The sequence below is a fragment of the Heloderma suspectum genome, chromosome 5 (assembly GCF_057233095.1).
Source record: "Heloderma suspectum isolate Gila_16-S chromosome 5, 16-S_ref, whole genome shotgun sequence".
In the NCBI taxonomy this organism is placed as follows: Eukaryota; Metazoa; Chordata; class Lepidosauria; order Squamata; family Helodermatidae; genus Heloderma; species Heloderma suspectum.
Window position 1 is genome coordinate 155,175,692 of NC_139462.1, and position 13,601 is coordinate 155,189,292.

A 13,601-nucleotide genomic window follows, 5' to 3' on the forward strand; every position below is an offset into this window, starting at 1 on the left:
CCACGTTGTTCAGGTGGGGCCCACTCACCCTCCAGAGAGGCTTTTCTCAGGGACTGCAGGGGAGGGAAGGTGATGGAAAACTTTCCTACCATGAACTTCCTTAAGTTAACTTACCTTGGGATCCAAGTGACAGTGAAGAAAAACTGTTAATAGGGGGGAAAAAAATTAGCCCTCATCAGGTTTTCATAGGTCACACAATGAGGGGGAAGAATGGAGCCATGCTCACGGGCCCTACCCTTTCTGTTGCTGCCCTACATTGAGGGAGAAGGTCTGAAGCATGATGGTTGATCATGCAGGCTCCCTTTGATGGACCTTCCCAACTATGTGTGACTGATGGGGGTTGTGATAGAGGAGGTAGGGCCAGTGAGTGCATCCCTGTTCTCCCCTTCCATGATGGCAGTCAAGTGAGCTACAAATACCTGAAGAGGGCTTTTGTTACCTGTATAAAAATTATGCATAATCAGTTTTGTTCCTGTTGCATTCACCCAGATGGTGTGTCCTTGTTCACTGATGGTATTTTTAATATATTTTTAGGCCTGGCTGCAGCATGCCAGAAATTTGGGATATAGAAGATTTTACCAACATTGGAAAAGTTCCCTTATGCAACCTCATGAGCAAGGATTCCAGGCCATACTTCAAAACAGTCTTCAACAACAATATATTTAAAGTATTAGAAGTTACCAAGAAATGAATCTTCTGCGCAACACATTTTCTGAAAGTATAATTTTTTAAATAGTCAACTATTTTAAATACCTCTCTGAATTCCAATTCTACTAAAATTAACAGGAGTCTTGACAGTAATTTCAGTTGATAGCTCCATTATACTTAGGCTGCATTCCAGAGAACTCTGTGCTCAGGAGGTCCCTTTGTCATATAGGAACTGTAACTTGATGTCTATATAGGCTTTATCCCTTTTCCATATAATACAGTAGGATAGTCCCTCATGCTCACTCAGGGCTAATCCACTAGATCAGGCCTGAGTTCAACTGTATTTATTTGCGAGTATGTTCCGTTGAATAGATGAGAGTGACTTCAGAATAAATGTTTAGAACTGAAGTGCTAGTATGCTAGGAGTCCAACACGCTGACTGGAATACTAGACTTCTAAAATATTTTGTTTCAAACTTGATGATTTCTATTTCCGGGTCAGTTTTTAAAAATTTGCTATGCAAATGTTTATGCATTTAAACAATTCTTAATTAATACTGATCCAAAGCATCTGAGCAAAACCAGCTGTAGAAAGAATACCAGATTTCAAAATTAGTGAAATTGTGGAGGCCGATTATCTTTCCTAGCAAAGTTGGTGCATCTTTAAACCCTTAATAGCTAGGAATTAACAAATGGTAGTACAGTATTTAAGGTTCCATACAATAGTCATCACATTGTATTGCCAATCCTACTTCCCCAGCATGCTTCTTATATTGCATCTTTTATGAATATGTATCGTTTTGTAAAGAAATTGGATAGTTTCTCCCATCTATTTATGTGCGAGTGGCTGTTCATTTTATCAAAACTGAAGAAAGCTCATTGATATTTTAATGTCATTTTAGAGCTAGGTCATATGTTTAAACTTTTGTTCTACATGGAAATTACTCTGAATAAGTTTTCAGAGTGAATGTGCATAGTACACATTCTTCAGTTTTACTTTTTAAGCAGTTGCTAAAATCAAACCACTGAAAACTATTTGCAGTAAGCAGTATTTTTGCTGCTGACCGTTGAAATCTTTTGAAATCACCTTGGTAGACAAAACTAACCAATTTTGCACATATGATACTTTAGCAAGGAAGATATTTTCAGGAAAGTCTTTTTATTGTTTGGCTTTAATGCAGAAATAGAAGATATTTTGCCCTTCTTGTAGAAAGAGAGTCTAAATTAATAGGAAATAGCATTTGTTCCCTGAGAACTAAAATGTAACCACTAGAGCAGTGTAAAATGAATCTGAAATAAACTCATTTCATTTTCATTTAACTCTTCAAATAGAGTGAATTTATGTGACAGGGAAAGCAGTAGTGTGGCAAATATTAAATAAGCTATAAGAGTATTCTCTTGTCTACCTTTGAAAAACAAAACCCCTTATTTCTGTCCTCAGCAGGAGTCTGCTGATAATGCACAACTAAGTTTCAGACAAGAATTCAGTTTCTGGTTTGGTAAAACAAGACTGTCATACAATGTGCAGAAATGACTATATGCATTATGTATATGCAACAGCTGCTGAACATTTTTGCAACTCATCTAGATAGCAACCATCTGTTTTTCAGCCACCTGCTGAATTTTAATTTCTGTACTGCAGTCAAAGCTTTGTCTAACAGTAGTAAATTATGTACTGGGAAGCATAGTTTATGACCTAGCATAGTCAAGCAAGTATTAAAATAGAGGTATAATACAAATTAACTCGGGGTGGGCAAACTGTGGCTTTCCAGATGTTGGACTACAACTCTCAGCATCCCTGACCACCGACCATGCTGGCTGGTGCTGATGGGTGTTCAAACCCAACAACATCTGGAGGCCATAGGTTGCCCATTCCTGGATTAACCTTAGTTTGGTTTTCTCTCAACTTGTTAAGAAAGTGAAGAGCAGCAAAGAATAATTTTTAATTTAAAATTTAAGATCTCATTTTGTTCCCTGTTTATTAGACTGGACCATTAATGAGGATTGGGCAGTGGAAAATTAACATTCAAGAAACAGGAGATTGGTGTCTTTATTTTGTAATTATATTACAGCACAAAAATACTGTATTTTTATGGATTTTATGCCAATTGTTGATGTTTGTGGTTAAATAAAAGCTTGATTCATAGTTGTGCTTCTGTGTAATTATTTCTCAAAAAGACCAGTACGTTCTTGTACTTTTTGCCAGCAAATAATTAGAAAAGGGCATTAATTTGCCTTCACTCCAGACTCTCGCACATGGGTATGATTGAGTTTAGATTTTAGGGTGAAGGAGAAACTGAAAATAAGTACACTCAAATGTAGTTTGCACTGCTAAATTTTAACCCTGTCTACTGAATCAATTTGCAGTAGTTCCAATATATAACAAGTTACAGCCAATCATGTCTTGGAAGTGAACGTGCTGGCCAGGCATTATGACCCCTCTGGCGGTATTACTTACTTACTTACTTATTTCATTTCTATACCGCCCAATAGCCGAAGCTCTCTGGGCGATTCACAGAAATTACTGATGTGATGTTCTTTGAGCAGATACAGAGACCTAATGCAATTCCTCTATTATTTGCCATAATTGCATATACTCTTAAGTGAATGATTAATCCTCTACAGAAACAGTTTTAAGTGTAAATAAAAAGAAATGTTTCAGCACATTCTTGGAATATTGTAAGTGGGGTGCTCCATACGGACCCTTTTCTTTCTTATGAGCTTTCAAGACAGAAAGCTCACACCTTGTATGTGATGCAGTAGCTGTTCTAGCACAAAGCACATAAGCTTCATGCTGTTATCACTTGCTCATAATGGTGCTGGTTCGGTCAAATATGTAACAGCAGTTAAGCTTACAATGGCTTAGGCTAACATTGAGCAATAGGTTGGAGTTGAGTGTGCATAAATGGACAAAAGCACCCTAAATTAATGTTCCATTTCTGCTATCAATGTAGCAAATACTTCTCTTGGCAAAAAATATCCACAAGCATTGTACTTCAAACAAAAGTTGGTGGGCCATGGAATTCCTTTATGTGAGCAATCACCAGAACTTGACATTCCCTTTCATACAACTGGGGGAAGCGGGTCATAGTGCAGTGTATTACAAGTAATGACTTTTCAGAACAAGACAATGTACTATGCCATCAAACAAAGAACAAATAGCATTCTGTCTCAAACATGCTTTGATTGCACAGATGTACTTATCAAATATGACAAAAATTTCAACTCAAGCCCCTGGGGAAGACTTTATTTTCTGAGCAAAGTGTGCGAGCGGCAGAATGCATCCAGGCTATGGCATAGATTTACTGCCTATGGCAGACATTTCAGACATTTTGAGTCTTGTCAATAAGTGAATAGTTTTCTAAAATAAACTTACATGACTAAGTAGTTTCAGTTTGGGGGGAGGGGGACAATTATAACTCACATTAGTTGTGAGAACTGGTTACACCCAAACGAAGATGTGGTTTGAAGTATCACCCATTAAGCTTTCTCAGGTGCTTCAGTGATGCAATGGGCAAACTGGTTGAAAAAGATATTCGATTAACAACATAGAAGGGACCAAGTGCAAACCATGGGTCAAATCTAGGATGCAGTTAGAAATTCATGCAATCAACTAATGTCAAGACAAATCCAGCTTTATGACTTTTTGAAAGTCCCAGAGACAACTGTAAAGTGGTTTTAAGAACTGAAAGAGAATTGGCTTATTTGGGGCACTTAAAATGGTTTAGGGAGCAATCCTATGGCCCCTTAGACAGCATCTGAGGGGCCGTACGATTGTTCGGAGTCTGCTGTAAGGTCTGAGACAGTGCTCCAACCTCAGAAGGAGGTGTTGGAGATCCACCTCCCCTCCCCCGCAATCCGGTACAGAAAGAACTGCACTGGCTGTCCTCCGAGGTCGAAAACCTGACTTCTCAGAGGAGGAAAAGGGTGCAGGGAGGGGAGGAGACTGGAGAGGCCAGGATATGAGCTGCCCTGAGCCTCTGCCAGCCTCCCCCCACCCTGAAATGCCTTTGCTAGACAGACCAAAAAAAAAAAAAAAACCCTCACAAATACCATTGCATGATCTGATTTATGGCAGGGGAAACCTACTTTCTAGCTTTTTCAGCACTAGGAAAACATCAGAAAACTGAAATAGTTTTTTATTGCAATGTTAAATAGCCCTACATTTTCTATTAAATCTTTAAAAAAACAATCAGAAATAAGTAGTTCCATTTCACATACTTTAATGAACCACAGTACCCCGCCCCCTTAAAAAAAAAAATAGAGGGCCCATCAGTTCTGGTTAATGATGTATGAACTTCAGTAAGCATAAGTCCCCCAGTATTTTTTTGGACTACAACTCCCACGATTCCTTTCTTTTGTCTATCCTGGCTGAGGCTGATGGAAGTTTTTTTTATGACAGCTATTTAATACATCTGGTTACTATATTCTGCCTTATCTCAGGCCAAACTAAGAATCTTTCTACATCTTTTAGTTTCAGTTAGAAACCTTATCTTTACTGAGTTCAACTTCTTAGCTCCAATTTACTAGTAGGTGCTATAACGATAATCTTTGAATTGTTAAGATTTTCTCACTCTAGTGATTAAACTTCTCTCTTCATTTTAATTTATCACAGTTATTCTTTCTGGCTTGTTTAAGATTATATCCTGACCTCGCATGCTGCTTGTTATCTCAAGCAGTGGCTGCCCCCAGGCTGTGGCTCTCTGTTGAGGGAAGCTGCAGTGGCCCCCACTCGAGTTGCCCTTTGGCTGGCAGGCAACATGTCTGTTCTGGTAGGCCTTTGGCATATAAACTGGTCTGTTGCTGAAGGAGGTTTTCAGGGCCAGTTCCCCTTAGATCCCAGGTTCCCCCCCCCCTTTCTTACATTTTATCTCACACTTCCTCCAAAGCACTTATGATGGCATCCATGGGCATCTGCAGGAAGGGGCAAGAGGGTACAGTTGTGACTGCCTCCCCCCCCCCAGCTAGATGAGCCATAATTTCCAGATTCTCAGCTTTCATTTTTCTTAAAAAAAAAAAAAAAAAAGAAGAAGCAAAAAAGCATGTCTAGTCCTGGTAGAACCCAAGATAAGAGGCAAAATGTGCAGCCACTATCTTCTCATTCGTTCTGTGAAAATTTAGCCCGCTCCCAACTTTCAGTATCGTCAACGAAGGAAGCCTAGCAATGGTTAACACACTACCTGGGTGTGTTAACCCTTCTGGGTATGTTAATATGGGGGTCTTCCCTGTTAGGAACTGTTTGCAGCCTTATAAAAAAAAAACAATTTAGAAATCAAGGAGTTTAGTGTAGCTTGAGTTTGGGCAGAAAGCAAAGTTTATTATCTTTCTAACTCAAGGGGTTCTTAATGTATTTTTGTCTAGTTTATAAACAATAAAAAAATTACCTGGACCATGTGTGCAGATATTATACCCATAGTACAGGTGGTGGGGCTGTGGCAGAGAAAGTGTGAGTTACACAACCCCTGCAAAGTAGCCCAGTATTGTTATTACCATTTTGCGGAGGGTGGTGGAGTGTAAGACAGCTTTGTAGTATAGTTATCCAGCGTTGTTATCCAGTCTTCTTAAAATGTGTTTTAGGGAAATGCAGATGGGGCTGTGAAACCAACTGTAGCAGCAGTGCAATTTGTTAAGAGCTAGAGGGGCTTGTTTGTGCGTCTATGGCTTTAAGAGAACCTGCCGTATTTAGCTGTTGCAGGAGGCCCAAGTGGAGCCTCTCCACACCTCTCTGTTAGTGCAGGCCTTGGAGCAGAGACTGTGTGCCACGCAGCTCCTCAGAAGCAAGCGATTTCTGACGTGCTGTAGTAATACATGACCCTGTTGCAAAGGTACCTGGATATATTGTGTGTTGCCTACAGAGCAGAGCCTAGGACTGGACTGCACCCCACCCCCCAACTGGCAGTATTAACCGCATCCTTCACCCCTGTAATGGTTGTTGGCCCAAAGGGCCAGTACAGGGGTGAAAGGAGACAAGGAAAGAATTGAAGGCTTCAACTGTGGGTGGAAAGATATTGTTCAGACACCAGGTCTATCCATGGAGAAACAACAGAAGGGGAGGCCTGGTATACAAATTTCTCAGAGGCCAGGACTACGTATCTTGGAAGATATGGTGCCCTGACCTTATCACTGCTCAGTCACCAGATCTACCAGAAATGGTGGACCTGTACTCCAGATGTTTTGGACTTTAACCCCCATCAGCCCCAGGCAGCATGACCTATGGTCATCTAGTCCAAAACATCTGGAGTGCGCCAGGTTGGGGGAAACTGCTCTAAATAATGTTCATCAATGTTTCCAAGATAAAGAAAATCATTCCAGGCAGTCATGTGAAGTTGCCAATGTTATGATAAGAGCAGTGATGCCATAAAATATCTGATAGGATATTCTTAAAACAGCTGCACTGTATTTGTGCATTATTATTATTTTTTCTCTTGTTCCTAGCGGTGTGTTTTTATCCCTCACTCCAAATAAAGGTTTGTTGGAGTTCATGACACTTTTTGAATATAACACTCTTTTGCATTTGTGCCATTCAATTCCCAGGATCTTCTGATATTTTGTGTAGGCTTCTAAATGTCATGGAAAATTATGCCAAGCAACAAAGTGTACACAGAAGGAAACTGCCCAAGTGTGCTGTGGCAGCACTTGCTATGTGTGTGAATTACAACCATAAATTGCTGTGACCCAGTACTTTTCTTGAAAAACAGGTGATGATTAGTTGGAGTGTGTTTTCCAAAGGCAAAAAGAAAAAAATCCCATCCCCAAAATTTGATCATGCACCTGTCATTTCCGAAGACTTTATCATGCAACCAGCATTTGTTTCAAGCAGGGCTTGCCATTCGGCCAAGCAGAAAGGCCAGCTGTTTGAGTGGCTTCATCAGCCAACTAAGCATTATAACCTTCTGTTCGAACATATGTATATGATAAGAGATCTTGAGCAGAATAATAAACAGAATTAAGGTGCATAAACTTACACCTGGTTCCCTGCAGAGTTAGAGAGAGAAAAAAACCCAACGGTAGCAGTAAGGGAAGTACTTGTACTAGGACCTAATGTATTTATGTATTTATTTCATTTTTAGACTGCCCAATAGCCAAAGCTCTCTGGGCAGTTCACCAAATTAAAAACACAAAAATACAACAGAAAATACAATATAAAATATAATAGATTAAAACTACAGAATAAAAATACAACCAGAGTAAAACCTAGCAGCAGTGCAGATATTTAAAATGTAATAGCAGATTTAAGACAGCAGACCTAAAAACTGGAATGCTAAAATGCTAAAAAAATTCCTGGGAAAATAAAAAAGTCTTCACCTGGCACCAGAAAGAGTACAACGTAGGGGCCAGGTGAACCTCTCTAAGGAGTTCGTTCCACAACCAGGGTGCCACAGCAGAAAATGCCTTTTTTTCCTGTTAGCCACCTGCCTTACCTCTTTTGGCAGGGGCTCCTGGAGAAGGACCCCTGAAGATGATCTTAGGGTCTGGGCAGGTACATATTGGGGGAGGCGATCCTTCAGACAACCTGGCCCCAAGCCATTTAGGGCTTTGAATGTTAATACCAGCACTTTGAATTGGGCCTGGAGAGGGACTGGCAGCCAGTGCAGCTGGGAAGTGACTGGCATAATATAATCTCATTGGCCAGTTCCCGTTAACAATCTTGCTGCCCTGTTTTGTACCAGCGGAAGTTTCCAGACCGTTTTCAAAGGCAGCCCCACGTATAACACATTGCAGTAATCCAGACGAGAAGTTATCAGAACAAGGATAACTGTAGCTAGGCTATCTGTGTCCAGATAAGGCATAGTTGGTATATCAGCCTAAGCTGATAAAAAGTGCTCCGTGCCACCTGTGCTTCAAGTGAAGTGACAGTTCTGGGTCCAGGAGCATCCCCAGACTACGAACCTGATCCTTTAGGGGGGCTGCCACCACCTCCAGAACAGGTTGAACACCTAGCTGGGCAGACGAACCACCCACTAACAGTACCTCCATCTTGTCTGAATTCAGCCAAGGACTCTTGTTTTGTATCATGTATTTTAAACCAGCTAGGTAAGCTTCGGGTTTAATTTTTCAAAATGATATTTAATGGACACATGTATTTATCAAATTTTGGAGAATAATGGAGTAGGCCTTGTATATGGGGAAGAATGACAAATAGAACATTATGACCTCAATCCAGCTGTAGTCACAGACAGCTACATCTACTTATGTTTAAAGCGGGGGGGAGCCCACACATTGGATGTATATCTCTATTCATATCAAAAGATGTATCTGGCTAGTTGAATAAAGTTCAGAAGGGCACCACAGTGCAGATGGGGATGTATCTAGATCAGCAATGCATGCAGAAGGCTACCCATATCCAGGGGGGAGCGCCCCTAGCGCCCCTTTTGTTTGTGAAGCACTGCTGTGCCAGCATTCCCCCCCCTCAAATGTCACCCCTGCTTGTGGGGTGGGGGTGAGACAGACACACGAATGAATACCGCGCAGTGTCCATTTTCTAACTTGACTGAGTGCCATGAACTCAGTCGCTACTGTGTCTAACATAGCGTCGTAATTGCAGTAGAATTAGGGGTTTGAAAGGTTGCATCTTTTTTATTGTCTGTGTTTGCAGCATGAGCACATGCCACAAGCCTTGGTATAGTGCTGCAACTACAGGAGAAATGGGGCAGGGCATGCTGCACTTTCAGCTTGGTTTTTGGGGAGACTCTGCTAACTGCATGCACATCTTTGATGCTGTGCAGGAATGGAGGTTTAAAAATAAATGGTGTGGTTATTCCTAGCTGCATAGCTTTGGATATAGAGAGTGAAAAATAACTAAAGGGAAAATCAGGAAGGAGGATGAGGAAGATGGCAGAGGGGGGAAAGAGGTTGGGAAAGTCATGGTGCAATTTTCAGTGTGTGCTTCTTAAGCCTAGTAACAGCATGTGCACGTTCATAGCTGTGCAGAATGGTTTAAAAATAAATTGTGTGGTTATTCACAGCTGCACAGAATTTCCTTATATTGGCAAGATAAAACACTCAAGTAGATTGGCTCCCAGTCTCTCTCACTGGATTGGGTGATAGTGTTTATGCCACCTGGGGATGGTAGGAGTTGTAGTCCAACATATCTGGAGGACACCAGGTTGGGGAAGCAAATTTCAGACATCCTTAACTATCTGATGGACCCTCTGCTATGCTTTTTTGTAAACTGGTTCAGGAAAGTAGTGGAACTAGTCGTTTCTCATTTGTTGTTGTCAATTTTAAAAATGTAGAATTATTCAATAACATTGCAATAAAAAACCATTTCCCAGTTTTCTCTCTGATATTTTCCTAGTGTTGAAAGAGCTAGAAAGTAGATTTCCCCTGCCATCCTCCTCTTTTTCTGATTCCCTTACAAGTTCAACTTGAAAGTGATGCAACAGCAGTAATATATTTGTCAATATGTTTGTCTGAGTGTGATGTGATTTTGATTATCCATTTCCTTTCTTTTGAAGGGAAAGCTTGCTTTTTTTCTGGGGTACATTTTAGTTCATTTAAACATGAGTTAAGCTATGGGCACTTCCCAAATCAGATACCCAAACTTCACATCATCTTATACTGTTCTTAAATGCAATATAAAAACATACCATGCAGTCACAGAGGTGCTGTTGACACAATTCAATATATAGGGGTCAAAAACCACCCCAATTACTTCATAAAATGAGTACCACATCAGAGACTGAGCATCTGGGCTAGTTCTAAGGCTATTTTTATGATGCCTTCAGAGGTGAGCTGTTTCTGCCCTATAGGAACTTCCCTTATTTTTTCTGTTCAACTCATATTGAGAGCCAATTGTCAGCAGGAATTGATTGTCTCGGAGTGGCCTGAGATACAGCATCAGGTAAATGTGGGGGTTGTGCTGATGGTGTGGAGACAGGGATCAGAAACCCGTTATTATCCCCCAGGTCTTCTTTCAAAACAGAACAGCCTTGGGTGCCCTGGGGAAGCTAGTAGCCATCACCAGCATGACAAGTTCACTCCTTGGGAAATTCCCGGTTCCCCTAGGATCCCATCTACCCTGCAAATGTAAGTGAAAGGCATAGACCTGAGTTCAGATCCCAGCTCAACTATCTACTCCTCAGTTGACCTTGGGACAAGTTAGTCCAACACATCTGGAGGGCACCAGGTTGGGGAACAGTGTTCTAGAGTGTAGCAAGCTACCCATTTCTCAAAGGGTCATGTAAAAGGGAGGAGGATTCCTGGCCAGTTCCCCTCAGTTTCTCTCCTAACAATTCTTCCTGGCTCCTGAAAGAATGGTAAACAGATTTTTCTGGCCAGTGCTTGATGCATTGGTGGTTTCTTTCTATATTGCCAACATGGTTGCCTGGTGGCCAGCTGTTGTTAGTGAAATGGCCGATGAGAGAAAATAATTCATTACAGCCCTAGGTAGGGATAGGGGAGAAATTCATTCAGTTCTCATTTTAATATGATCTTGCATAATTTTGCGCTTCTGAACCACTCTGCGGACTGTAACTCAGTTATTCTGCACTTCCCCGAATTTTGCGACAGAGGTCTCCAATTAAAAATGTGTACAAAGATGCATATATCAGGGGAAAGTACATTAAAAATGCATTATATTAGGGAAACTGCTTGCAAAAATGGGTACACTAGACAAAAATGCATGTAATAGGAGAAACGCACACAGAAATGCTTATGAATTGTCATGCAAACCTTCAAAACAAAACAAAACCATTCTTAAAGTTCCGGACAAACCAAACTTAAGATTGGAGAAATTAAGACGGGCAAGTCAGTTTATTTATTATTTATTTACTGCATTTTTATCTGGCTTTGCAGACAATTGTCATTTCCCAAAGCAGCTTACATCAATAAAAAGAGAGAGACAGACTGTGCCATCAGGTTTACCTCCCCACCCCAAGTCATCGATGCACATTTCTTTTGTCCAGCGGTAGATGTGGAGCCTTTCTACATGAGGCATTTATTGGGTGCTCATGATTCTTCACTTACGGTAGTCTGGGTGCTTTACACAACGTCGTCATCCTCCAGGGCCTCAATCATTCTTTGTAACAATATAGCTTCTTCTTTTTTTTTAATGAGGGAAGTGGTATTTCTCTGAATGGTGTCATGAAACCTGGTATATTTGCACAATTCTGCTATACAACAGTGCCACCTAGTGGTTGTGTAATGGAACATATAGAAAGGCAGAGAAAGAAAAAGCCCAGAAAAAAACACGTGTAAAGGAGCTGATCTCAAACCATGAAGAATCTGGAAGCAGAAGACTTGGTAAAATGGCGGGTTAAAAGCCTCATGTAGAAAAGCCTGTGATGTCTGAGACAGTTTTCATACTGTTTGGCCAACACCCTATTTGCACAAATTATCTAGGCCGAGATAGGCTTGCTTGCTTTCCACCAGCTTTCCAACGGTGCCCTTCTGATGAATGGGCAGGGAGATTAGAAACCAGCCTGTTTGTTCAATAAATCCATCCCTCCACTTTCTAAGGCAGTTATGGAGGTTGAGGAGATGACATCTGTTCCTTTATGACAAGGGTGTTGAATCTCTTTCAGCTCTTGGGGCCAGCATTCCAGTGGGGCCAAAATACCAAAATTGCCAGTATATTTCAGCTTATAGCTCTTACGGCCAGTAACTAAGCCTTAGGAGAGGCATTTCATCCTTTGAGAATGGGGAAAACCTTCACACAAAAGCCAGGAAACCATCAAACTATAGGTAGACCAGTGGGGAGGGGAAGCAGGAACCACCTAGTGACATGGAAAAGAAGGGCATGGCTTTCTGGGGAAACCCAGAGAGTTGGATTGGGACCTCGGGCAACCTGGATTGGGACTCCAGGTCTGAGATTCAATGCCTGTGTTTAAGCAGTAAATGTGCATATTATCCAAACTCAGATATCTTAAGACAGGCATTGTAAAGATGAGAAAAAGAATGGCATTTCTTCCGCTTCATTTCTCTTCCCACAGAGAGACAAATTACTGCCGTCATAGATAGCTGGGAATAGTTCAGTGTTCTGGATGCCTCTGGCCCAAGATTGGCCCATATGAACAAGCAAGGGGAACGTTAATAAACATTGCATAAAATACTCCCCACACTGTTAGAAATTTCCAACGGCAGGAGGGCCCAAGGATCCAGATGGGATCACATATGTATTTTGTTCAACACATGTTGAGCGTGAGATTTAGATTATGGAAATAAAGTCAATATTACTGTAACACTTCAGGCATGCAAAACAAAATGCAAGCAGCTACAATCTTGTAAGAGTATCTTCATCAGGTTTCCTGATCCCCCCAGTGCACATGCTCAGGCAATCTGACATCGGACACCCAAATCAGTGAGATTTCTTTATTGCAGGAAATCCCACGGCAAAAGCTTAATGGTTACACTCTTCAGAAATCATACAGCTGATGGTCAGTAGCCATAGGCTGTATATAATGCCAGAACAGTCCAATGCTAAACACTACTACCGTGACTGAGATCCTCATCAACGTGGTTTCCCCGTTGTCATTCTCCACGGTTCTGAACACAAGGGATGGGACTCTGGATTCCTGGATACCTAACCCAGGCAATCCTTTCACAGGGTTCCTACCCTGGACATGGAAAGGGAATGATTCCTGGAATGACCCCACCAGGCAACCGAGGGATAACAACTTGAAGAGCCTATGCAAACCACACCCATAGAGAGTCCAGCTTTGACTCTTTTATTGATAACTCCATGCTACATAGTCAAGACCTATCAAAATCAAAGGAAGGGTAAACCCAGACATGCAGGGAGTTCAGTGTCACCACTTTTGCATTGGTAACGCCACACTGCATGCATCCAGGCAGAGGAAAGTCCAGAAGTTGTAGATCAAACCCAGCCTGCCAATACGCTGAGCTGATGACAAACAGACACACACAATCCACAGCAACGAGAGTTCAAGTCTATGAAAAACCTCACAGTACTTTTCATGGCAAGTCCTTAACAATCCAAAGTTCCAGTCCATG

General features: G+C 41.3%; 1 protein-coding gene across 8 annotated transcripts in view; it reads left to right on the forward strand.

The window, feature by feature from the left end:
* DPY19L1 (dpy-19 like C-mannosyltransferase 1) overlaps positions 1-2,794 on the forward strand; it is a 69,938-nt gene extending 67,144 nt beyond the window's left edge. For 4 of the 8 annotated variants that reach the window (XR_014792278.1, XR_014792276.1, XR_014792277.1 and 1 more), the window contains one exon: positions 535-2,792. Coding sequence is in view for 2 of the 8 variants with exons in the window: in XM_084857887.1 (XP_084714013.1) it covers positions 535-691 (157 nt within the window). In the remaining 6 variants the exon portion in view is untranslated. Of the gene's footprint in view, positions 1-534 lie in introns of all 8 variants that reach the window. The other 4 variants (XM_084857887.1, XM_084857888.1, XR_014792275.1 and 1 more) reach the window with 3 other exon arrangements.
* The last annotated feature ends 10,807 nt before the right edge of the window (positions 2,795-13,601 follow it).